The sequence below is a fragment of the Bubalus bubalis genome, chromosome 14 (genome assembly GCF_019923935.1).
Source record: "Bubalus bubalis isolate 160015118507 breed Murrah chromosome 14, NDDB_SH_1, whole genome shotgun sequence".
NCBI lineage: Eukaryota > Metazoa > Chordata > Mammalia > Artiodactyla > Bovidae > Bubalus > Bubalus bubalis.
This window is the reverse complement of record NC_059170.1, coordinates 10,122,611-10,149,885: the sequence shown is the minus strand read 5'-3', so window position 1 is coordinate 10,149,885 and position 27,275 is coordinate 10,122,611. Positions and strand designations below refer to the sequence as shown.

Below are 27,275 nucleotides of genomic sequence, written 5' to 3'. Positions count from 1 at the left end.
TGGCTGCTGGCATTAGATACAATAGCAACGTCTTCCAGTGTTGACCACGTGACCACATATAGGAGAGGAACCTCTGTTCCACCCTCCAAGCTCTTGGTTGTGTCTCGAACCCTTGTAATTGTCCAAGCCACCTTTTTTGTTCTTCGTGGCTTGAGGGTGTGCCAAGACCCTCTCCAATGTGAGTATTCTCTCGCTTGCCCAATATGTAGCTCTGGCTCAGCTCATTCCTGGGTTTCTTTCAATGGTTTGTGTTGTTGCTGTAGGGGTGGAGGTGAGTTGAGGAGCCTCCTGTGTCTCAGTCCTGGACCAGAACTTCCTGTTTGCAGTTCTTTTACATATACATCCGGAGAAGGCAAAGGCACCCCACTCCAGTACTCTTGCCTGGAAAATCCCATGAATGGAGGAGCCTGGTAGGCTGCAGTCCATGGGGTCGCTAAGAGTCGACACGACTGAGCGACTTCACTTTCACTTTTCACTTTCATCCATTGGAGAAGGAAATGGCAACCCACTCCAGTGTTCTTGCCTGGAGAATCCTGGGAACGCGGGAGCCTGGTGGGCTGCCGTCTATGGGGTCACACAGAGTCGGACACAACTGAAGTGACTTAGCAGTAGCACATATACATCTGGGAGTGGAATTGCTGAGTCATCTGGTAATTCTATGCTGATATTTGGAGGAATGTCAGGCTGTTTTCCACAGAGTTCGCACCATTTTACCTTCTCCCCAGCAATGTACAAGGGTTCCAATTTCTTCACCTCCTGGTCGATGCTTGTCATTTTCCATTAATTTTTTTTCTTATAGTCACACTATTGGGTATGAAGTGGTATCTTGTGATTTTGATTTGCATCTGCCTAAAAGCCTCTTGATGAAAGTGAAAGTGGAGAGTGAAAAAGTTGGCTTAAAGCTCAACATTCAGAAAACGATCATGGCTTCTGGTCCCATCACTTTATGGGAAATAGATGGGGAAACAGTGGAAACAGTGTCAGACTTTATTTTTCTGGGCTCCAAAATCACTACAGATGGTGACTGCAGCCATGAAATTAAAAGACTTATTCCTTGGAAGGAAAGTTATGACCAACCTAGAAGCGTATTCAAAAGCAGACATTACTTTGCCAACAAAGGTTCGTCTAGTCAAGGCTATGGTTTTCCTGTGGTCATGTATGGATGTGAGAGCTGGACTGTGAAGAAGGCTGAGCGCCGAAGAATTGATGCTTTTGAACTGTGGTGTTGGAGAAGACTCTTGAGAGTCCCTTGGACTGCAAGGAGATCCAACCAGTCCATTCTGAAGGAGATCAGCCCTGGGATTTCTTTGGAGGAATGATGCTAAAGCTGAAACTCCAGTACTTTGGCCACCTCATGCGAAGAGTTGACTCATTGGAAAAGACTCTGATGCTGGGAGGGATTGGGGGCAGGAGGAGAAGGGGACGACAGAGGATGAGATGGCTGGATGGCATCACTGACTCGATGGACCCGAGTCTCGGTGAACTCCAGGAGTTGGTGATGGACAGGGAGGCCTGGCTGCTGCGATTCATGGGGTCGCAAAGAGTCGGACACGACTGAGCAACTTCACAAATCACATTGACTAATGATGGAGAAGGCAATGGCACCCCACTCCAGTACTCTTGCCTGGAAAATCCCATGGACCGAGGAGCCTGGAAGGCTGTAGTCCATGGGGTCACTAAGAGTCAGATACGACTGAAGTGACTTAGCAGCAGCAATGACTAGTGATGTTGAGCATCTTTCCTGGTGCTCACTGGCCACTTGTGTATCTTCAGAGAAATGTCTAAGTTCTTTGCCCATTTTAAATTGGGCTGTTCATCTTTTTAATGTGGAATTAGAGAGATCTTTATATAGTCTGGGTCATAGGCCCTTATCAGAGACCTGGTTTGTTTCTTCTTCTCAGCAGGATCTTCTTACTATCCTGCTAGGATCCTTTGATGCACAAGTTTTTAATTTTGTTGAACCTTATGTGTTTTAAATATCCTTTGATTTGAAGCTATTATATATAAAGCAGTCAGTGGACTTACTCTTTGAGCTACCTCTCTCCCTCATCCTCTCTGACGGAAGTTTTGGTATTTGTACTTTATCACAGGTCACATTTACATACTCTTTATTACTCCTTCATCAGACTTAATTCCACAATGAAAATGTTCAGTACTCAATAATAATATCTTGTCTCTTGGAAACTCCCTAGGAAAGTTATCAGAAACAATATTTCTTGAGTTCTTGCACATTTAGAAATATATTTAAGTCAAGGACAAATTAGTTGTACGAAAATCCTCAGTGCATATTTTCTTCCATAGAGTATCTAAGTTTTGCTTCACTATTTTCTGGCATTGAGTATTGCTATCTTACAACCTGATTTCTTAAGGTTTTGTTTCTTTTTTAGATGGAGGGGGAGTGTTGGCCTCCTGAAGGCTTCTATTTTTATCTTGAAAGACCACAATATTTACTTGCATTCATCTTGTGTTTACTATAAGGTGAGCTTTTAATTGTAGACTCAAATCTTTTATTTCAGAAATATTTTCCTCAATTATTGTTTTAAATAATTCTTCTGTTTTGTTGACTTAGTTTTCTTCCTGGTAGGACTTGATTTTCATGTCTGATGGATCTTCACTGACTTTTTAATATTTAAAACTGTGTTTTTAAGCTACTTCTTTATTTTTATTTTATGTCATATGCTTTTCTTATGGTTCCCTTTTTCTTCTTTACTTTACTTAATTCTTACTCATGAAATATTTTCTCCTTTTCTTCAATTTCTCTTCTCTCCATCAGATTCTATTTCACATCTTCCTGATACCTTGGTATCTCTTCTTTGAGTTTCTATATTTCTGTCTTATGATGGTTCCTCATACTTTTGGGCTTCCCTAGTGGCTCAGACAGTAAAGAATCTGCCTTTAGTGTGGGAGACCTGGGTTCATTCCCTCTGTTGGGAAGATCCCCTGAGAAGGGAATGGCTACCAACTCCAGTATTTTTGCCTGGAGAATTCCATGGACAGAGAAGCCTCAGTTGAGTTACAAATCCATGGGGTAGCAGAGTTGGACATGGCTGAGCAACTTTCACTTCTCCTCGTACCTTTAATTTGCTTCACTAGTTTTAAAAATCTATTTTAGATTATAATTTTTTCTCAGCTTTGTGGTGACATTTTACTGGGGATTTTAAAACTCCTCTTTCAAATACTTTTAAGGTTTGCTTCTCATTTCTGTTTTTTTAAAAAGGAGGCTCTTTATACAGCTTATATGATTTCCAAATTTCTTTCTGATTTTAAAATCAGAGTCAGGGACTATCTTTTGAAAGGAGAATCTTATCTGAGTGGGAAGGGTTGGAAGTAATAGGTTTCTTAATTTAGCTCAAGGGCTCCCTCCTCCATTGCAGCTTTCCTAATACATAGGTGGACTTCTCTTTCTTAGGTACTAAAGAGGAGGGCTCCCACCATCAGCCCTGGCCACTATATGATATTACTCCAGCACTGCAAGGTAATGACCGCTCTCATAAATACCCTGTATTCTTCTCTATTTATTTTATTCATACCTCCCAGCTCTTGTGTCCTGCCTTGCTTATTCTCAGACCCACTCACTTCAGCTCCCACTCAAGGTGGGCACTTCGCCTTCTGAGAGGTGAATATTTTCTAATTGGAAGTGTCAGTATGGGAGGGAGCTGCGGTATGGCAGGTACTGTGCAGAGTCTCCATCTACATGCATTTCAGGTGCTCCCAGACTGCCTTCCTGCAGGGGTTGTAAATCAAATGCCTATCTTTCCCCAGACTCTTTCATATCCAGGATTTCACACGTGATTTGGGTTCTTACAATGAGATGTGCTCATACAATAGCTGAAATTCTTTTTCTGCTTGAACTACCTAGGTGATTTCTTTTGACTGCCTCTGATTCATGCACTGTTTTACTTTTACATTATGACATATTTTACACATCCCTTTGTAACACTTATAATGATTATATGTGTATATAATCATTTCTTTAGATGCAGCTCTCAATTACCCTGTTTTCTCCACTCACGTGATTACTTGAGTGCTTTATTCTAACCTATAATGAATTTTGGTGGCTCAGTGGTAAAGAATCTGCCTGCCAATTCGGGAGATATGAGTTTGATCCCTGGGTCAGGAAGATCCCCTGGAGAAGGAAATGGCAACCCTCCCCAGTATTCTTGCCTGAGAAATCCCATGGACTGAGGAGCCTGGGGGGCTACAGTCCATGAGGTTGCAAAAGAGTTGGACACGACTTAGCAACTAAACAACAACAACAAATTATGAATTTTAATTTTCTTTATTTGATGTGTTCGGATCATAAGAGTAGTAATTTTTGTTGTGATGAAATAAAATTCTTATTTCCAGACAGGATAAGAAAAAATTAAACACAAAATTCTCTCTCTGCATCCATTTGGGCCTCTTCCCTCCCTCCCTAATGTGTAGTGTGCGCTCTTGCATTACATATTAACCAAACTTCTTCGAAGACAGGAGTGTCTGCTTGACCTTAAAGATAACATTTCCTCCTTTCTTCTGACATTAGCAATATAATTCCTTAAAAGGATAGCATTCTTCCCCAACTCTATGGAGGATCACGGACTTCCTGCTCTCTTTATGCCTGCTTACCGGCACTATGCGTCCTTGGTGAACTTTGTATAAAATATCAGTATGTCATTTTGATGTGTGATGCTTTGTCTCAAAAATGTGTATGCCTGTGCCTTCAACTTGCACGTGGTGGAACAGTTTCTCAGAGCTTTCTGAGAGTCTCTCTTCCGGGTTATAATCCTAGTCTGGTTCAAATAAAATTCCCTTTCTTCTTAATTGTTAACTGAACTTTCATCGACCGTTGTAACAAGAAAAAAATTAGACACTGATATGGATAAAGGCGGAGCTACTCGTGCTTGTCCTCTTTCCCGTCCCGTCATCATCATGTAACCAGTATTCACAGCAGTGGCTATTCCTTCAAACACTTTTCCTTTTTCACACACAAGTATGTTCATATACAGGAGTTCTATGTTCAACTGGAATATTATCAAAACCCATATAGTACTCTCCAACTTTTTTTTCTGTTGGTAAGATTGCATGGACATCACTGGAAGTCAGTAAACAGAGGCCTAGTGATATTCATTTTTGGTAATATATTTATAAATGTAACAGGATCCCATCCCACATGATGAGTTTTTTGGTAAAGCAACATTTATTTATTTATTTTTCTTCTCCTTCCTTCTATCCTGCCTTCTTAACCTGTATCCTCCTTCAACCACTTCAGTCCAGTTCAGTTCAGTCACTCAGTCGTGTCCGACTCTTTGCGACCCCATGAATCGCAGCACGCCAGGCCTCCCTGTCCATCACCATCTCCCGGAGTTCACTCAAACTCATGTCCATCAAGTCGGTGATGCCATCAGCCATCTCATCCTCTGTCATCCCCTTTTCCTCCTGCCCCCAATCCCTCCCAGCATCAGAGTCTTTTCCAGTGAGTCAACTCTTCACCTGAGGTGGCCAAAGTACTGGAGTTTCAGCTTTAGCATCATTCCTTCAAAGAACACCCAGGGCTGATCTCCTTTAGAATGGGCTGGTTGGATCTTCAACCACTTAGGGAATGTATATTAATATTATGATGTGCAGTCTTCTTAATATGACAGTAGCGATATTTGTTTACTATAACCAAGTTAGAAACGTACTCTCATTATGTGCAAGTCATCTGTCTGGTGACTCTCTATTTTTTTTCATTTGCGTATCTGTCTATGGTTGCTGTAATACCACTTTACCATAATTATTACAGCTTTAAAATAAAACTTGATATCTCCTATATCAAGTCTTATTAAATTATTCTTCTTCAAGAGTATTTTGGCTATTGTGCCTTTGCATTTTTTGTATGCATTTCAGAATTGCATTGCCAAGTTTCTCTTGGTTTACTTTTGCAAAAACTTTTCTGGGGGTTTGATTGCATTGAGACTGAAAATCAATTTGCAGAGAATTGGCATACTTATCATATTGAGTCTTCCAATCCATGAACATCATATACGTTTCTGATTTGGGGGTATTAAAAAATGTCTGTCACTAAAGTTTTATAATTTTCTTCATAGTGTTTCTGCACAAAACCTATTATGTGTATTTATAAGCTCTTCATGTTTTATATGATTATACAAATTATTGATAGCATATTAAAAAGCAGAGATATTACTTTGCCAACAAAGGTCCGCCTAGTCAAGTGTATGGTTTTTCCAGTGGTATCACCGACTCGATGCACATGAGTTTGGGTGATCTCCGGGAGATGGTGAAGGACGGGGAGGCCTGGCGTGCTGCGATTCATGGGGTCGCAGAGTTGGACATGACCGAGCGATTGAACTGAACTGAACTGAAAAATTATTGAAATTTCATTTGCTGATTTGTGTTGTTGATTTACGTAGTACCATTGAGTTTTGTATATTTCCTTTGTATGCATCTGTTGTGATAAATTCTCATTGAGCCTAACAATTATCTGTAGATCTGTTTGAAATTTTGTGAACATAGTTGATTTTTGTGTTCATGAATCTATGTTCTATGAATAAGATTTACTTAAAATCTTCCTTTTTCATAGAATCCTTGTTGATACTTTTATTTTTAAACAGCTTTATTGACATATAATTGACATGAGTCCTTATTAAGCTCTGGTATCAAGATTATGTTTACTTCATATCACATGCTGGGAATTGTTTCTTATTTTTATTTATGTCATATTAGAATTAGTTGTGCCTTGTTTGCCTTATAGAATATGCTTACGAAGAGGTCTGATCCTGGAGCTTTTTTTTGGTCAAATATTGTTGACCATTGTTTCCATCTTTGCAATAGTTTTCTACTTTTTCTTGTGTCAGTTACAGTTCAGAAAGTTACTTTTTCTATGATCCTTTTGTAGCATTTAGTTTTTTTGTCATGTGAATTGAAAAAATTAATGAAACAATTTCACCAATTTAAGGATATCATGAAGCAGAAATGCATAAGTCCAGAGCAGAAAGAATCGAACAACAGCAGGCATTATCTAGAGAAGAGGAGAAAAGAGTGCCACCCTGAGCTATTTTGAGCAGGTCTAAGAGTGAGTTAAAATTTTTACTTACAAACCATATCACAGATAAAGACCTTTCTCTATAATATGTAAGGAGTGCTAGAAAATGACAAGAAAAAAGCTAAAGACTATATAGGAAAATGAGCAAAAGAAATAATGTTTTCAGATAAAGAAATATAAGTAGCTTTTAAGATATGAAAAATGCTTGAAATAATTCGTGATGGAGAAATGCTAAAGTCTCTCACTGTTTCCACTGTTGCCCCGTCTACTTGCCAAGAAGTGATGGGACCGGATGCCATAATCTTAGTTTTTTGACTCTTGAGTTTTAAGCCAGCTTTTTCACTCTCCTCTTTCACTTTCATCAAGAGCCTCTTTAGTTCCTCTTTACTTTCTCCCATAAAGGAGGTGTCATCTGTGTATCTGAGGTTGTTGATATTTCTCCTGGCAATCTTGATTCCAGCTTGTGCTTCATCCAGCCCAGCATTTCACATGATGTACTCTGCATATAAGTTAAATAATCAGGGTGACAATATACAGCCTTGATGTACTCCTTTATTTTCTTGAGCTCTAAAATCACTGCAGATTTTCTAAATTCATGCAGCCATGAAATTAAAAGACACTTGCTCCTGGGAAGAAAAGCTATGACCAACCTAGACAGCATACTAAAAAGCAGAGACATTCCTTTGCTGACAAAAGTCTCTCTAGTCAAAGCTATGGTTTTTCCAGTAGTCATGTATGGACATGCGAGCTGGACTATAAAGAAAGCTGAGCACCGAAGAATTGATGCTTTTGAACTGTGATGCTGGAGAAGACTCTTGGAGAAGACTCCTTGGACTGCAAGGAGATCAAACTAGTCAATCCGAAAGGAAATCAGTCCTGAATATTCATTGTAAAGATTGGCGCTGAAGCTGAATCTCCAATACTTTGGCCACCTGATGCAAAGAACTGACTCATTGGAAAAGACCCTAATTCTGGGAAAGATTGAAGGCAGGAGGAGAAGGAGATAATGGAGGATGAGATGGTTGGATGGCATCACTGACTCAGTGGACATGAGTTTGAGCAAGCTCCGGGAGATGGTGAAGGACAGGGAAGCCTGGCGTGCTGCAGGCCATGGGGTTGCCAAGAGTAGGACATGACTGAGTGACTGAACTAAACTCAACTGAAACAGATGCTAACTAAAACCTTCAGCAGTACATCACTTCTCACTCATCAGATTGGTAAAAAGCTAAAAGATGTTGCTCATGTTTAATTTTACTAGCTATGCCAAATTTATTTTCAAACAGGTTGCATGAATATACAGTCTTACTAGTAACATGTGACAGTTTCTTCTGTCTACAAAACAATGAGGAAAAGGTAGACAACCCAGCGAGAAATGAGCCAGATGCTTGAGTTAACAGACAATTAGAAAATCCAAGAAAGTGGTTACCTCTGTGGAAGATGGACAGGTAAGAAACTGGCGAGGAATAAATGTTGATATGGCATATATACAAGAAATACTCTCTTTTTGTTCTTGGTAAGTGAGTGCAGGCTGCCATTGTAATGTTTTAATTCTTTAAGGAGTATCAGTTCTACACACTTTTTTGTTTGCATAATTTATTTTGTGATGAGCTTTTTCTTTTTTAAAGTAGCCTGGCAACTCCAACATCTAGTATTTGTTATAGCTCCTTAATGTTTCAGCAGCACTGGTGGACATGACGAGGTCTGAGTCCAAAGAAACAAAGGATGGAGATTTAAACTGTTTGACTATAAAATACTTAATTTGCTTTCCTCCCTGTCTCACTCAGAATTTAACTGTTATGTCCACACTTCAGTTTCTGTCCCTGACAATACCTAACATCTGGGTATTCATTTTTTTTCACTCTGCTTTGACAACAGTGACAAATACCAACTCAGACTAGCTTAGGCAGTTTATTGGGTCATAACCGAACTATGGGAAAGGTGTGGGAAGAACTGCTCTCAAGATAAAGGGGAAGGAAGGGCTGACCGGTCCCTTCTGAAGCCTCTCTTACCATCATTTCTCTGCTTTTCTAATTGAATTAGATTTATTTTTCTCAAAAAAGTTCCCCTTCTCCCAGACTGAAACCATAGCTTCAGGAGTTTCCAGGCTCATCTCGACTACCTTTACCAAAAGGAGGGACTTCCCCTTAGTGTCCATTTAAATGAAGGATGTCAATAGACCACACACACACACACAGACACACACACACACACAGACACCCTGATCTGTGACTGGGTGTCAGGCTTCAAGATCAAATATTCCCATTAGGTTCCTAAATTGATGGTACAAAGAACCAGGAGTTCTTCGGAAGAAACAGGGGGCCTGTTCTAAAAAGGCGAAAGTCTTGTTGGATGTATGCGCTGTAGAGATCCACCTTATAGATGATTTCTACTTTCTTCCTTTTATTTTACGGGTGTTTTCTCTCTTCTTACTGAGATTTCAAGAGCGTCACGCCACTCCAGATATCGAATGCCACCTTCCTATTACTTTCTTGGTCCACTACAGGGACTGCTTATGAAATAGAAAAGTATAATGATTAGTCATTAAACGTTCAGGGCAAATTTGCCTTTGAGAGCTTTTCTTGGGATCAGGGGGAGAATGAAAGAAAAGCCTTGCATGATACTGAGAAGAATAAATTGTTAGGGTAGGTCTGGCTGGGGCTTGCAAGAGCCGGGGAGTAGGGGGGGAAACACCTTGGGTATGAAAACAGTACACTGGCCCTACCACTGTGGGTGATTCCTCTCTCTCCTTTGGGCGTCATACTCTTTAAGTATAAAGAATTTTGTCATGATGGTGCCTACAGACGAGCCAGCCTTACTTCTTTGTGAGAATGTGAGATAGCTCTTGCAGCTATTAGAAATGATGTAGCAACCGCCGTTTCTCCCTGTGGGTAATCCCTGGGGGAGGGCCCAAGGCGCCCCTCAGGATAGGGGTGGATATTTCCTGGCAGAACTAAGAAAAAGTAAGTCTTATCCCTTGTGAAACCACAGACCCACCCTTGGCACCAGGCCAAGCTGGAGCTGCATAAAACTAGGCTTGGCTTCAGCTCTCAGCTATATGCCTCCTGACAACATGAAGACTACAAGCTTCTTGGTCCAGGTGGTGGTCCTTCTCGTCCTTGGGACTCTGGTGGCACAGGCAGCTGTCGTAACAGGTGAGTGGACGAGTGGCCTGGCTGGGGCTGGCTTGGGTTGAGGAGAAGATGTTGGGGGCAGCCTGGGTCTTGACAAGGGGCAGCATGCAGAGCTGGAGCCCACTCTTCCGCCTGGACAGAAGGTTTTGAGTGTATCCAGAGAAGTAGGAAATTGCCCACTAGACTCCATGTGCATTCCACCCCAGGACTGAGAAATCAGGGCTGTTTGTGGAAGCAGTGTTGGAACATGACCTTGGTCTCAAGCACTGATACTTGGACAGAACATGCAATGAAGTAAGGAGCACCAGGAATCTGGGCCCTGAGTGTGGGGGTCTCTTCCCTGCCTGCCTGTCCCATCAAAGCACATCAGTCGTGTAAGAGGAGGTTAAGAACTAACAGGGCCTCAGAAATCATGGAGTCTGAAGACCTCTGTTTTCCAAAGCTGGACACTGAGACCTAGAGCAGGGTGAGGAATTGTCAGGGCAATCTCCAGAGCCAGGATGCAGCTCAGGTCTCCTGGCATGTGTCTCAAAGCTCCTTGTCCTTCCTCCAAGTTTCCTCAAAGATGAAAATGTGTCCTCATCTCCTGAAAGTCACTCCTCCCTGGCATATCCTCATGAGGGCCCCAGGACCCAGAATGGAGGGTGAGGGGAAGAAATGGACACCCAAAGGAAACCTGGTCCTATGGCGCTTTTCCCCAAAGCCCAGGGAACAGCCATCCAAGAGTGCAGACCCCAGCTGGCCCTGGTGAGCCTTCTCTATCTCACTGTCCCTCAGCTTAAGGGACACCGCGGTGAGCAGTGGCTGGACCTGGAGGAAAGACTAGATAGTTGAAGCAGACACATTGGTCTAAATGTGGGGATATTTCTTTCAACAGGTAGTCCAAAAGGTCAAGGAAATGTTGTATTGAACGGAAAGGGTCCAGTCAATGTTCAATCTCCTGACAAAGAACAAGATCCAGTGAAAGGTCAAGACCCAGTCAAAGGACAAGATCTAGTTGTAGCACAAGACCGAGCCAGACTTCCATTCAAGCGTGGCTCCTGCCCCAGGGTTCTGTTCCAGTGCTTACTGATGAACCCCCCTAACCGGTGTCTGAGAGATGCTCAGTGCCCAGGGGCCAAGAAGTGCTGTGAAGGCTTTTGTGGGAAGACCTGTATGAACCCCGGTGAGGTGAGAAATGGGTGGAGGGAAAGGAGCCCTCTGAAGGGGCAGAGAGGCTGACTGGCGGAGGGCAATTCTAGGCTAGTGGGGAGAGGACACGGGAGGTGATGGAGAGACTGAGAGGTCTCAGGGGTACTACTAGGGTCCTGAGAAGGATGGCATGTGGACTTGGCCCTGCCTCCCAGTGCCTGAGTCTTTCACCTGCTGACTCACGTTTCTGATTCTCTTTTCTTCTACCAGGTAGAGTCTGTGCTTGTGCACCTGTGAAGTCCCCAGCAATGCAGGCCCCGGTGCCTGTAGCATGACCCTCTCCCACACTGCCCCTTCTTCCTCTCATCCGGGAGGCCCAAGCTTGAGCATGGACTGCCTCCCTCATGGATTTTCCAATAAAAGACTGCTTTCAACTCCATTTGTTTCTGGCTCCTGTGACCTCTGGGCCCCCGAGAGCTCTGGGGAGATGGGTGTGGGTTTGGGACTTCCTGTCCCCAGTGGAGAGTGGAGCAGGACCCATGGCAGATGTTCTGAGGTGTGAAGGAGAGCAGGGGCAGGAACAAGAGGCCTATTCCTAGGGTTCCTTGCAGAAATCCAAAAATCAACCCAAGAACCACAGCCTCCATTTCACCATTAAATGGAAACCTAGACATTTGGCCTCTGACCTCTGGCCTCAGACCAGGGAAATAAACCCCCAAACCTTCCCATTGACTTCTACTTCTGACCTGGCTATGATCAACCCTGCCAGTGTGACCAACCAACCCTCCTGGCTAAACCTCTGACTCCCTCCTTCCCTTCCTCTAATGTTTCCCATGAATCTGTATCCTCCAAGAAGACAGAAAGACAGATGCCAGCAAATCCCTGCTCACGAAGCATTTCACCTGTTCATGCCTGAGGTGACCTCCAGTAACACGTAATTCCTTTGGGTGAAGCAATATCCTCTCCCAGCTTTCTATTTCAAGATGTGAGTGAGGAGGCAAGACACATCTATCCTTCCATGTCATTGCTGAATAAAGTTCTCTGGGGACATAGAAGTTGGGGTAGAGTAGACTGGAGGAGTGAAGACAGCAGGAGGGTGTATGTTGGGTAACGTTGGATGACCTCGTGGCTTTGCTGTTGGCTCAGCTGCCCCACTGCCCTTGTGCAATGGAGTTCTCCAGGAAGAAGTGGGTGGAGCCTTGGGTGCAGTGGGCACCCCACTTGGGAGTCAGGAGACCTGAGTTCTAGCTCTAGGCTCCTCCCAACCTGCTAGATGACTGCAGATAAATCTCTTTCTCTCTCTGAGCCTCAGTTTTGTCTATTCAGTTTGAGGGGAGTTGGGTGAAATTATTCTGGAAGTATAGTAATGAATGTCAGTTCAGCCCTGATATTCTGGTGCTGAAGCATCTCTTCTTTGTGTGTGTATGTTGGGCTCTGCTAGAGGGGAGGTGGGGAGCAGAGGCTTTGTTGGGGGTGAGAGAACAGAGAGCCCAGTGTCCCTTAGACACCCCCCCAGGAGCCAGGGTTCCCCTCTGATTCTCCAGGGGATGGACTGGACCAGGCATCTTGGAGCACAGACAAGAGCAGCGCCTAAACTTCTGGCCTGAGAAACATATAATATACCACTGGTGGTAAGAATGGTTTCTGTCTTAGTGTTTTGTCTCTTCCAGATCCTGCACTAAACATGTCATAAGTATTGTCTTATTTCTCATTAGAACTCCCTCAGATGGGTATATACACCTCTTTAATTTTGTTAAAAGATTGAAACCATGGGACTTCCCTGGCAATCCAATGGGTCAGACTCTGCGCTTCCAGTGCAGAGGGTGTGGCTTTGATCCTCGATCAGGGAACTGAGGTCCTGCAAGGCACACGGCACAGCCAAAAAAAAAGATTGAAGTTGAAAGCATCATTGATCACCCAAAGACACAGAGCTAGTAAATGATGAGAAGTCCTAGTTTTTCAAAATTTTTTATTGAAGTATAACTGATTTACAATGTTGTGTTCATTTCTTTTGTGCAGCAAAGAGATTCAGTTATCCATATCCACACAGACTCTTTTTCATATGCTTTTCCATTACGATTTATCACAGGATACTGCATATAGTGCCCTGTGCTATACAGGAGGGCCTTGTTGTTTATTCATTCTATATATTATAGTTTGCACCTACTAATCCCAAACCCCCAATCCTTCCCTCCCCGCCCCCACCCCCTGGTAACCCTGAGTCTGTTCTCTATGTCTGTGAGTCTGTTTCTGTTTCACAGAGAAGGTCATTTTTGTCACATTTTAGATTCCACCTATAAGTGATATCATACAGTATTTGTCTTTCTCTTTCTGACTCTCTTCACTTAGTGTGATAATCTCTAGGTTCACCCATGTTTCTAGAGATGGCGTTATTTCATTCTTTTTTATGGCTGAATAGTACTCCATTGGGTGGGTTATGGTGGAAAGATCTGAGAGAATGTGGCCCACTGGAGAAGGGAATGGCAAACCACTTCAGTATTCTTGCCTTGAGAACGCCATGAACTGTATGAAAAGGCAAAATGATAGGATACTGAAAGAGGAACTCTCCAGGTCAGTAGGTGCCCAATATGCTACTGGAGATCAGTGGAGAAATAACTCCAGAAAGAATGAAGGGATGGAGCCAAAGAAAAACAATACCCAGCTGTGGCTGTGACTGGTGATAGAAGCAAGGTCCGATGCTGTAAAGAGCAATATTGCATAGGAACCTGGAATGTCAGGTCCATGAATCAAGGCAAATTGGAAGTGGTCAAACAAGAGATGGCAAGAGTGAATGTCAACATTCTAGGAATCAGCGAACTAAAATGGACTGGAATGGGTGAATTTAACTCAGATGACCATTACATCTACTACTGCGGACAGGAATCCCTCAGAAGAAATGGAGTAGCCATCACGGTCAACAGAAGAGTCCGAAATGCAGTACTTGGATGCAATCTCATAAACAACAGAATGATCTCTGTTCGTTTTGAAGGCAAACCATTCAATATCACAGTAACCCAAGTTTATGCCCCAACCAGTAACGCTGAAGAAGCTGAAGTTGAACGGTTCTATGAAGACCTACAAGACCTTTTAGAACTAACACCCAAAAAAGATGTCCTTTTCATTATAGGGGACTGGCATGCAAAAGTAGGAAGTCAAGAAACAGCTGGAGTAACAGGCAAATTTGGCCTTGGAATACGGAATGAAGCAGGGCAAAGACTAATAGAGTTTTGCCAAGAAAATGCACTGGTCATAACAAACACCCTCTTCCAACAACACAAAAGAAGACTCTACACATAGACATCACCAGATGGTCAACACTGAAATCAAGTTGATTATATTCTTTGCAGCCAAAGATGGAGAAGCTCTATACAGTCAGCAAAAACAAGACCAGGAGCTGACTGTGGCTCAGATCATGAACTCCTTATTGCCAAATTCAGACTTACATTGAAGAAAGTAGGGAAAACCACTAGACCACTCAGGTATGACCTAAATCAAATCCCTTATGATTATACAGTGGAAGTGAGAAATAGATTTAAGGGCCTACATCTGATAGATAGAGTGCCTGATGAACTATGGAATGAGGTTCGTGACATTGTACAGGAGACAGGGATCAAGACCATCCCCATGGAAAAGAAATGCAAAAAAGCAAAATGGCTGTCTGGGGAGGCCTTTCAAATAGCTGTGAAAAGAAGAGAAGCGAAAAGCAAAGGAGAAAAGGAAAGATATAAGCATCTGAATGCAGAGTTCCAAAGAATAGCAAGAAGGGATAAGAAAGCCTTCCTCAGAGATCAAGGCAAAGAAATAGAGGAAAACAACAGAATGGGAAAGACTAGAGATCTCTTCAAGAAAATTAGAGATACCAAGGGAACATTTCATGCAAAGATGGGCTTCATAAAGGACAGAAATGGTATGGACCTAACAGAAGCAGAAGATATTAAGAAGAGGTGGCAAGAATACACAGAAGAACTGTACAGAAAAGATCTTCAGGACCCAGATAAGCACGATGGTGTGATCACTGACCTAGAGCCAGACATCCTGGAATGTGAAGTCAAGTGGGCCTTAGAAAGCATCACTACGAACAAAGCTAGTGGAGGTGATGGAATTCCATCATTCCTGAAAGATGATGCTGTGAAAGGGCTACACTCAATATGCCAGCAAATTTGGAAAACTCAGCAGTGGCCACAGGACTTGAAACGGTCAGTTTTCATTCCAATCCCAAAGAAAGGCAATGACAATGAATGCTCAAACTACCGCACAATTGCACTCATCTCACACGCTAGTAAAGTAATGCTCAAAATTTTCCAAGCCAGGCTTCAGCAATATGTGAACCGTGAACTTCCAGGAGTTCAAGCTGGTTTTAGAAAAGGCAGAGGAACCAGAGATCAAATTGCCAACATCCGCTGGATCATCGAGAAAGCAAGAGAGTTCCAGAAAAACATCTATTTCTGCTTTATTGACTATGCCAAAGCCTTTGACTGTGGGATCACAATAAACTGTGGAAAATTCTGAAAGAGATGGGAATACCAGACCACCTGACCTGCCTCTTGAGAAATGTGTATGCAGGTCAGGAAGCAACAGTTAGAACTGGACATGGAACAACAGACTGGTTCCAAATAGGAAAAGGAGTACGTCAAGGCTGTATATTGTCACCCTGCTTATTTAACTTCTATGCAGAGTACATCATGAGAAATGCTAGACTGGAAGAAACACAAGGTGGAATCAAGATTGCCAGGAGAAATATCAATAACCTCAGATATGCAAATGACACCACCAATATGGCAGAAAGTGAAGAGGAACTAAAGAGCCCCTTGATGAAAGTGAAAGAGGAGAGTAAAAACGTTGGCTTAAAGCTCAACATTCAGAAAACGAAGATCATGGCATCTGGACCCATCACTTCATGGCAGATAGGTGGGGAAACAGTGGAAACAGTGGCTGACTTCATTTTTTGGGGCTCCACAATCACTGCAGATGGTGACTGCAGCCATGAAATTAAAAGACGCTTACTCCTTGGAAGGAAAGTTATGACCAACCTAGAGAGCATATTAAAAAGCAGAGACATTACTTTGCCAACAAAGGTCCATCTAGTCAAAGCTAGTTTTCCAGTTGTCATGTATGGGTGTGAGAGTCGGACCGTAAAGAAAGCTGAGCACTGAAGAATTGATGCTTTTGAACTGTGGTGTTGGAAAAGACTCTTGAGAGTCCCTTGGACTGCAAGGAGATCCAACCAGTTCATCCTAAAGGAAATCAGTCCTGAGTGTTCATCGGAAGGACTGATGTTGAAGCTGAAATGCCAATACTTTGGCCACCTGATGCAGAGAACTGACTCATTTGAAAAGACCCTGATTCTGGGAAAGATTGAGGGCAGGAGGAGAAGGGGATGACAGAGGATGAGATGGTTGGATGCCATCACCGATTCAATGGACATGAGTTTGGGTAAACTCTGTGGGTTGGTGACGGACAGGGAAACTTGGCGTGCTGCAGTCCATGGGGTCGCAAAGAGTCGGATGTGACTGAGCAACTGAACTGAACTGAACTGAGAGGACACTGCTCATGCCACTAAATTATTCTAACATATCAGAGACTCGGGGTGTTTTGCCTTATCATTTATTTCTCAAAAGAGACCACAGGAAGGAGGTTACTATGCCAGCCAGGCAGATGGAGTACCTGCCAGTGGAACTGAATCGCAGACTCCAACAGGAGAGATGCTTAAAGAGCAGGGACCTCCAAGTAAACGGTTGCAGCAACATTTTCTGATATTCCTGGGACATAATGAGGTGAGATGGCAGGGCTAGCAGAGCTGAGGGTCGCTGGTCTGGGTTGGAGCCTGCAGGGAAAGTGGGTGTGCCCAGGAGGGAGCTGCCTGCAGGTGTGGGGAAAATGTGCAAGACCCAGTGGGGAGACTTCATTTTCCTCCACAGTCTGTACTGGCTGCTGGGCATTAGATACAATAGCAACGTCTTCCAGTGTTGACCACGTGACCACATATAGGAGAGGAACCTCGTTGTTCCACCCTCCCAAGCTCTTGGTTGTGTCTCGAACCCTTGTAATTGTCCAAGCCACCTTCTTTGTTCTTCGTGGCTTGAGGGTGTGCCAAGACCCTCTCCAATGTGAGTATTCTCTCGCTTGCCCAATATGTAGCTCTGGCTCAGCTCATTCCTGGGTTTCTTTCAATGGTTTGTGTTGTTGCTGTAGGGGTGGAGGTGAGTTGAGGAGCCTCCTGTGTCTCAGTCCTGGACCAGAACTTCCTGTTTGCAGTTCTTTTACATATACATCCGGAGAAGGCAAAGGCACCCCACTCCAGTACTCTTGCCTGGAAAATCCCATGAATGGAGGAGCCTGGTAGGCTGCAGTCCATGGGGTCGCTAAGAGTCGGACGCGACTGAGCGACTTCACTTTCACTTTTCACTTTCATGCATTGGAGAAGGAAATGGCAACCCACTCCAGTGTTCTTGCCTGGAGAATCCTGGGAACGCGGGAGCCTGGTGGGCTGCCGTCTATGGGGTCACACAGAGTCGGACACAACTGAAGTGACTTAGCAGTAGCACATATACATCTGGGAGTGGAATTGCTGAGTCATCTGGTAATTCTATGCTGATATTTGGAGGAACTGTCAGGCTGTTTTCCACAGAGTTCGCACCATTTTACCTTCTCCCCAGCAATGTACAAGGGTTCCAATTTCTTCACCTCCTGGTCGATGCTTGTCATTTTCCATTAATTTTTTTTTCTTATAGTCACACTATTGGGTATGAAGTGGTATCTTGTGATTTTGATTTGCATCTGCCTAAAAGCCTCTTGATGAAAGTGAAAGTGGAGAGTGAAAAAGTTGGCTTAAAGCTCAACATTCAGAAAACGATCATGGCTTCTGGTCCCATCACTTCATGGGAAATAGATGGGGAAACAGTGGAAACAGTGTCAGACTTTATTTTTCTGGGCTCCAAAATCACTACAGATGGTGACTGCAGCCATGAAATTAAAAGACGCTTATTCCTTGGAAGGAAAGTTATGACCAACCTAGAAGCGTATTCAAAAGCAGAGACATTACTTTGCCAACAAAGGTTCGTCTAGTCAAGGCTATGGTTTTTCCTGTGGTCATGTATGGATGTGAGAGCTGGACTGTGAAGAAGGCTGAGCGCCGAAGAATTGATGCTTTTGAACTGTGGTGTTGGAGAAGACTCTTGAGAGTCCCTTGGACTGCAAGGAGATCCAACCAGTCCATTCTGAAGGAGATCAGCCCTGGGATTTCTTTGGTAGGAATGATGCTAAAGCTGAAACTCCAGTACTTTGGCCACCTCATGCGAAGAGTTGACTCATTGGAAAAGACTCTGATGCTGGGAGGGATTGGGGGCAGGAGGAGAAGGGGACGACAGAGGATGAGATGGCTGGATGGCATCACTGACTCGATGGACCCGAGTCTCAGTGAACTCCAGGAGTTGGTGATGGACAGGGAGGCCTGGCGTGCTGCCATTTATGGGGTCGCAAAGAGTCGGACACAACTGAGCAACTTCACAATTCACATTGACTAATGATGGAGAAGGCAATGGCACCCCACTCCAGTACTCTTGCCTGGAAAATCCCATGGACCGAGGAGCCTGGAAGGCTGTAGTCCATGGGGTCACTAAGAGTCAGATACGACTGAAGTGACTTAGCAGCAGCAATGACTAGTGATGTTGAGCATCTTTTCCTGGTGCTCACTGGCCACTTGTGTATCTTCAGAGAAATGTCTAAGTTCTTTGCCCATGTTTAAATTGGGCTGTTCATCTTTTTAATGTGGAATTATGAGAGATCTTTATATAGTCTGGGTCATAGGCCCTTATCAGAGACCTGGTTTGTTTCTTCTTCTCAGCAGGGTCTTCTTACTATCCTGCTAGGATCCTTTGATGCACAAGTTTTTAATTTTGTTGAACCTTATGTGTTTTAAATATCCTTTGATTTGAAGCTATTATATATAAAGCAGTCAGTGGACTTACTCTTTGAGCTACCTCTCTCCCTCATCCTCGTATCTGATGGAAGTTTTGGTATTTGTACTTTATCACAATAGGTCACATTTACATACTCTTTATTACTCCTTCATCAGACTTAATTCCACAATGAAAATGTTCAGTACTCAATAATAATATCTTGTCTCTTGGAAACTCCCCAGGAAAGTTATCAGAAACAATATTTCTTGAGTTCTTGCACATTTAGAACTATATTTAAGTCAAGGACAAATTAGTTGTACGAAAATCCTCAGTGCATATTTTCTTCCATAGAGTATCTAAGTTTTGCTTCACTATTTTCTGGCATTGAGTATTGCTATCTTACAACCTGATTTCTTAAGGTTTTGTTTCTTTTTTAGCTGGAGGGGGAGTGTTGGCCTCCTGAAGGCTTCTATTTTTATCTTGAAAGACCACAATATTTACTTGCATTCATCTTGTGTTTACTATAAGGTGAGCTTTTAATTGTAGACTCAAATCTTTTATTTCAGAAATATTTTCCTCAATTATTGTTTTAAATAATTCTTCTGTTTTGTTGACTTAGTTTTCTTCCTGGTAGGACTTGATTTTCATGTCTGATGGATCTTCACTGACTTTTTAATATTTAAAACTGTGTTTTTAAGCTACTTCTTTATTTTTATTTTATGTCATATGCTTTTCTTATGGTTCCCTTTTTCTTCTTTACTTTACTTAATTCTTACTCATGAAATATTTTTCTCCTTTTCTTCAATTTCTCTTCTCTCCATCAGATTCTATTTCACATCTTCCTGATACCTTGGTATCTCTTCTTTGAGTTTCTATATTTCTGTCTTATGATGGTTCCTCATACTTTTGGGCTTCCCTAGTGGCTCAGACAGTAAAGAATCTGCCTTTAGTGTGGGAGACCTGGGTTCATTCCCTCTGTTGGGAAGATCCCCTGGAGAAGGGAACGGCTACCAACTCCAGTATTTTTGCCTGGAGAATTCCATGGACAGAGAAGCCTCAGTTGAGTTACAAATCCATGGGGTAGCAGAGTTGGACATGGCTGAGCAACTTTCACTTCTCCTCATACCTTTAATTTGCTTCACTAGTTTTAAAAATCTATTTTAGATTATAATTTTTTCTCAGCTTTGTGGTGACATTTTACTGGGGATTTTAAAACTCCTCTTTCAAATACTTTTAAGGTTTGCTTCTCATTTCTGTTTTTTTAAAAAGGAGGCTCTTTATACAGCTTATATGATTTCCAAATTTCTTTCTGATTTTAAAATCAGAGTCAGGGATTATCTTTTGAAAGGAGAATCTTATCTGAGTGGGAAGGGTTGGAAGTAATAGGTTTCTTAATTTAGCTCAAGGGCTCCCTCCTTTGTTGCAGTTTTCCTAATACATAGGTGGACTTCTCTTTCTTAGGTACTAAAGAGGAGGGCTCCCACCATCAGCCCTGGCCACTATATGATATTACTCCAGCACTGCAAGGTAATGACCGCTCTCATAAATACCCTGTATTCTTCTCTATTTATTTTATTCATATCTCCCAGCTCTTGTGTCCTGCCTTGCTTATTCTCAGACCCACTCACTTCAGCTCCCACTCAAGGTGGGCACTTCGCCTTCTGAGAGGTGAATATTTTCTAATTGGAAGTGTCAATATGGGAGGGAGCTGCGGTATGGCAGGTACTGTGCAGAGTCTCCATCTACATGCATTTCAGGTGCTCCCAGACTGCTTTCCTGCAGGGGTTGTAAATCAAATGCCTATCTTTCCCCAGACTCTTTCATATCCAGGATTTCACACGTGATTTGGGTTCTTACAATGAGATGTGCTCATACAATAGCTGAAATTCTTTTTCTGCTTGAACTACCTAGGTGATTTCTTTTGACTGCCTCTGATTCATGCACTGTTTTACTTTTACATTATGACATATTTTACACATCCCTTTGTAACACTTATAATGATTATATGTGTATATAATCATTTCTTTAGATGCAGCTCTCAATTACCCTGTTTTCTCCACTCACGTGATTACTTGAGTGCTTTGTTCTAACCTATAATGAATTTTGGTGGCTCAGTGGTAAAGAATCTGCCTGCCAATTCGGGAGATATGAGTTTGATCCCTGGGTCAGGAAGATCCCCTGGAGAAGGAAATGGCAACCCTCCCCAGTATTCTTGCCTGAGAAATCCCATGGACAGAGGAGCCTGGGGGGCTACAGTCCATGAGGTTGCAAAAGAGTTGGACACGACTTAGCAACTAAACAACAACAACAAATTATGAATTTTAATTTTCTTTATTTGATGTGTTCGGATCATAAGAGTAGTAATTTTTGTTGTGATGAAATAAAATTCTTATTTCCAGACAGGATAAGAAAAAATTAAACACAGAATTCTCTCTCTGCATCCATTTGGGCCTCTTCCCTCCCTCCCTAATGTGTAGTGTGTGCTTGCATTACATATTAACCAAACTTCTTCGAAGACAGGAGTGTCTGCTTGACCTTAAAGATAACATTTCCTCCTTTCTTCTGACATTAGCAATATAATTCCTTAAAAGGATAGCATTCTTCCCCAACTCTACGGAGGATCACGGACTTCCTGCTCTCTTTATGCCTGCTTACCGGCACTATGCGTCCTTGGTGAACTTTGTATAAAATATCAGTATGTCATTTTGATGTGTGATGCTTTGTCTCAAAAATGTGTATGCCTGTGCCTTCAACTTGCACGTGGTGGAACAGTTTCTCAGAGCTTTCTGAGAGTCTCTCTTCCGGGTTATAATCCTAGTCTGGTTCAAATAAAATTCCCTTTCTTCTTAATTGTTAACTGAACTTTCATCGACCGTTGTAACAAGAAAAAAATTAGACACTGATATGGATAAAGGCGGAGCTACTCGTGCTTGTCCTCTTTCCCGTCCCGTCATCATCATGTAACCAGTATTCACAGCAGTGCCTATTCCTTCAAACACTTTTCCTTTTTCACACACAAGTATGTTCATATACAGGAGTTCTATGTTCAACTGGAATATTATCAAAACCCATATAGTACTCTCCAACTTTTTTTTCTGTTGGTAAGATTGCATGGACATCACTGGAAGTCAGTAAACAGAGGCCTAGTGATATTCATTTTTGGTAATATATTTATAAATGTAACAGGATCCCATCCCACATGATGAGTTTTTTGGTAAAGCAACATTTATTTATTTATTTTTCTTCTCCTTCCTTCTATCCTGCCTTCTTAACCTGTATCCTCCTTCAACCACTTCAGTCCAGTTCAGTTCAGTCACTCAGTCGTGTCCGACTCTTTGCAACCCCATGAATCGCAGCACGCCAGGCCTCCCTGTCCATCACCATCTCCCGGAGTTCACTCAAACTCATGTCCATCAAGTCGGTGATGCCATCAGCCATCTCATCGTCTGTCATCCCCTTTTCCTCCTGCCCCCAATCCCTCCCAGCATCAGAGTCTTTTCCAGTGAGTCAACTCTTCACCTGAGGTGGCCAAAGTACTGGAGTTTCAGCTTTAGCATCATTCCTTCCAAAGAACACCCAGGACTGATCTCCTTTAGAATGGGCTGGTTGGATCTTCAACCACTTAGGCAATGTATATTAATATTATGATGTGCAGTCTTCTTAATATGACAGTAGCGATATTTGTTTACTATAACCAAGTTAGAAACGTACTCTCATTATGTGCAAGTCATCTGTCTGGTGACTCTCTATTTTTTTTCATTTGTGTATCTGTCTATGGTTGTTGTAATACCACTTTATCATAATTATTACAGCTTTAAAATAAAAGTTGATATCTCCTACATCAAGTCTTATTAAATTATTCTTCTTCAAGAGTATTTTGGCTATCGTGCCTTTGCATTTTTTGTATGCATTTCAGAATTGCATTGCCAAGTTTCTCTTGGTTTACTTTTGCAAAAACTTTTCTGGAGGTTTGATTGCATTGAGACTGAAAATCAATTTGCAGAGAATTGGCATACTTATCATATTGAGTCTTCCAATCCATGAACATCATATACGTTTCTGATTTGGGGTATTAAAAAATGTCTGTCACTAAAGTTTTATAATTTTCTTCATAGTGTTTCTGCACAAAACCTATTATGTGTATTTATAAGCTCTTCATGTTTTATATGATTATACAAATTATTGATAGTATATTAAAAAGCAGAGATATTGCTTTGCCAACAAAGGTCTGTCTAGTCAAGGCTATGGTTTTTCCAGTGGTCATGTATGGATATGAGAGTCGGACTGTGAAGAAAGCTTTGGAGCGCCAAAGAATTGGTGCTTTTGAGCTGTGGTGTTGGAGAAGACTCTTGAGAGCCTTGGACGGCAAGGAGATTCAACCAGTCCATCCTAAAGGAGACCAGTCCTGGGTGTTCATTGGAAGGACTGATGCTGAGGCTGAAACTCCAATACTTTGGCCATCTCATGCGAAGAGTTGACTAATTGGAAAAGACCCTGATTCTGGGAGGCATTGGGGGCAGGAGGAGAAGGGGATGGCAGAGGATGAGATGGCTGGATGGCATGACCGACTCGATGCACATGAGTTTAGGTGAACTCCAGGAGTTGGTGATGCACAGGGAGGCCTGGCGTGCTGCAATTCATGGAGTTGCAAAGAGTCGGACATGACTGAGCGACTGAACTGAACTGAACTGAAAAGTTATTGAAATTTCATTTGCTGATTTGTGTTGTTGATTTACGTAGTACCATTGAGTTTTGTATATTTCCTTTGTATGCATCTGTTGTGATAAATTCTCATTGATTCTAACAATTATCTGTAGATCTGTTTGAAATTTTATGAACATAGTTGATTTTTGTGTTCATGAATCTATGTTCTATGAATAAGATTTACTTAAAATCTTCCTTTTTCATAGAATCCTTGTTGATAATTTTATTTTTAAACAGATTTATTAACATATAATTGACATGAGTCCTTATTAAGCTCTGGTATCAAGATTATGTTTACTTCATATGACATGCTGGGAATTGTTTCTTATTTTCTATTTATGTCATATTAGAATTAGTTGTTCCTTGTTTGCCTTATAGAATATGCTTACAAAGAGGTCTGATCCTGGTGCTTTTTTTGGGTCAAATATTGTTGACTATTGTTTCCATCTTTGCAATGGTTTTCTACTTTTTCTTGTGTCAGTTACAGTTCAGAAAGTTACTTTTTCTATGATCCTTTTGTAGCATTTAGTTTTTTTTGTCACGTGAATTGAAAAAATTAATGAAACAATTTCACCAATTTAAGGATATCATGAAGCAGAAATGCGTAAGTCCAGAGGAGAAAGAATTGAACAACAGCAGGCATTATCTAGAGAAGAGGAGAAAAGAGTGCCACCCTGAGCTATTTTGAGCAGGTCTAAGAATGAGTTAAAATTTTTACTTACAAACCATATCACAGATAAAGACCTTTCTCTATAATATGTAAGGAGTGCTAGAAATTGAGAAGAAAAAAGCTAGTGAATATATAGGAAAATGAGCAAAAGAAACAATGTTTTCAGATAAAGAAATATAAGTAGCTTTTAAGATATGAAAAATGCTTGAAATAATTCATGATGGAGAAATGCTAAAGTCTTTCACTGTTTCCACTGTTGCCCCATCTACTTGCCATGAAGTGATGGGACCGGATGCCATAATCTTAGTTTCTTGACTCTTGAGTTTTAAGCCAGCTTTTTCACTCTCCTCTTTCACTTTCATCAAGAAGCTCTTTAGTTCCTCTTTACTTTCTGCCATAAGGGAGGTGTCATCTGCGTATGTGAGGTTGTTGATATTTCTCCTGGCAATCTTGATTCCAGCTTGTGCTTCATCCAGCCCAGCATTTCACATGATGTACTCTGCATATAAGTTAAATAATCAGGGTGACAATATACAGCTTTGATGTACTCCTTTATTTTCTTGAGCTCTAAAATCACTTCAGATGGTGACTACAGCCATGAAATTAAAAGACACTTGCTCCTGGGAAGAAAAGCTACGACCAACCTAGACAGCATACTAAAAAGCAGAGACATTCCTTTGCTGACAAAGGTCTGTCTAGTCAAAGCTATGGTTTTTCCAGTAGTCATGTATGGACATGCAAGCTGGACTATAAAGAAAGCTGAGCACTGAAGAATTGATGCTTTTGAACTGTGGTGCTGGAGAAGACTCTTGGAGAAGACTCCTTGGACTGCAAGGAGATCAAACTAGTCAATCCGAAAGGAAATCAGTCCTGAATATTCATTGTAAAGATTGACCCTGAAGCTGAATCTCCAATACTTTGGCCGCCTGATGCAAAGAACTGACTCATTGGAAAAGACCCTAATTCTGGGAAAGATTGAAGGCAGGAGGAGAAGGGGATAATGGAGGATGAGATGGTTGGATGGCATCACTGACTCAATGGACATGAGTTTGAGCAAGCTCCAGGAGTTGGTGAAGGACAGGGAAGCCTGGCGTGCTGCAGGCCATGGGGTTGCCAAGAGTAGGACATGACTGAGTGACTGAACTAAACTCAACTGAAACAGATGCTAACTAAAACCTTCAGCAGTGCATCACTTCTCACTCATCAGATTGGTAAAAAGCTAAAAGATGTTGCTCATGTTTAATTTTACTAGCTATGCCAAATTTATTTTCAAACAGGTTGCATGAATATACACTCTTACTAGTAACGTGTGACAGTTTCTTCTGTCTACAAAACAATGAGGAAAAGGTAGACAACCCAGCGAGAAATGAGCCAGATGCTTGAGTTAACAGAAAATTAGAAAATCCAAGAAAGTGGTTACCTCTGTGGAAGATGGACAGGTAAGAAACTGGCGAGGAATAAATGTTGATATGGCATATATACAAGAAATACTCTCTTTTTGTTCTTGGTAAGTGAGTGCAGGCTGCCATTGTAATGTTTTAATTCTTTAAGGAGTATCAGTTCTACACACTTTTTTGTTTGCATAATTTATTTTGTGATGAGCTTTTTCTTTTTTAAAGTAGCCTGCCAACTCCAACATCTAGTATTTGTTATAGCTCCTTAATGTTTCAGCAGCACTGGTGGACATGATGAGGTCTGAGTCCAAAGAAACAAAGGATGGAGATTTAAACTGTTTGACTATAAAATACTTAGTTTGCTTTCCTCCCTGTCTCAAGGCTATGGTTTTTCTGGTGGTCATGTATGGATGTGAAAGTTGGACTGTCAAGAAGGCTGAGCACCAAAGAATTTATACTTTTGAACTGTGTGTTGGAGAAGACTCTTGAGAGTCCCTTGGACTGCAAGGAGATCCAACCAGTCCATTCTGAAGGAGATCAGCCCTGGATTTCTTTGGAAGGAATGATACTAAAGCTGAAACTCCAGTACTTTGGCCACCTCATGCGAAGAGTTGATTCATTGGAAAAGACCCTGATGCTGGGAGGGATCGGGGGCAGGAGGATAAGGGGACGACAGTGGATGAGATAGCTGGATGGCATGACTGACTCGAAGGACGTGAGTCTCAGTGAACTCCGGGAGTTGGTGATGGACAGGGAGGCCTGGCGTGCTGCGATTCATGGGGTCGCAAAGAGTCGGACACGATTGAGTGTTGGGGGCCAGAGTGAGGCACTCCGCCCGTTGCAAAGGTCATGAGGAAGGAAGCTCGACATACGCAAAGGTGGGATCGAGCCTCAGGAGTCTCCCTGGAAATCCTCGAGCATCTACCCCCATAACCAGAGCCTGCCTGCTTTACTACTTTGTGCTCCCACCTACACCTCTGTTTTTACGGGGGGCTATCCCCCACCACCTCTTTCGGAGAAGGAGTTAACCTAGAGCTCCAGTTAATAAAAACTCCTGGGCATGACAAGAGTGTTTTAACCTACAAACTCCTCTGAAGTTCCTCTAGCCTGCCTGACAGGCTTGTCCGGCCACATGTGATTGCTCACAGCCTCCCAACCGTGAGAGGCACGAGATGCTTTAAACCTTCTAAAAACAGGTTCCTTAGAAAAGTTAGAAAACTATTAGTATAAGTATAATGGGCTGATTAGAAATTGTATTGGTGAAGGGTTTTTCATTTGTTGAGCCAATGTTTGTTGCTAAGTCTCCATATCCCCTGCCCTTACACA

General features: G+C 42.2%; 2 protein-coding genes and 1 long non-coding RNA gene across 3 annotated transcripts in view; all 3 read left to right on the top strand.

The window, feature by feature from the left end:
• LOC123329152 (elafin-like) overlaps positions 1–27,275 on the top strand; it is a gene marked incomplete in the record, with an annotated part of 50,185 nt that overhangs the window by 19,169 nt on the left and 3,741 nt on the right.
• Positions 8,444–11,722, top strand: LOC102412687 (elafin). Its single transcript, XM_025277561.3, has 4 exons — positions 8,444–8,466; positions 10,010–10,173; positions 11,030–11,322; positions 11,554–11,722. Exons 1-4 carry the CDS (start codon positions 8,459–8,461, stop codon positions 11,578–11,580), a joined length of 492 nt encoding a protein of 163 aa, XP_025133346.2. The 5' UTR covers positions 8,444–8,458; the 3' UTR covers positions 11,581–11,722.
• LOC112582678 lies at positions 19,519–26,401 on the top strand. The gene is made up of 3 exons (XR_006639931.1): positions 19,519–19,709; positions 20,643–20,708; positions 25,833–26,401. It is a non-coding gene; the product is annotated as an uncharacterized LOC112582678 (long non-coding RNA).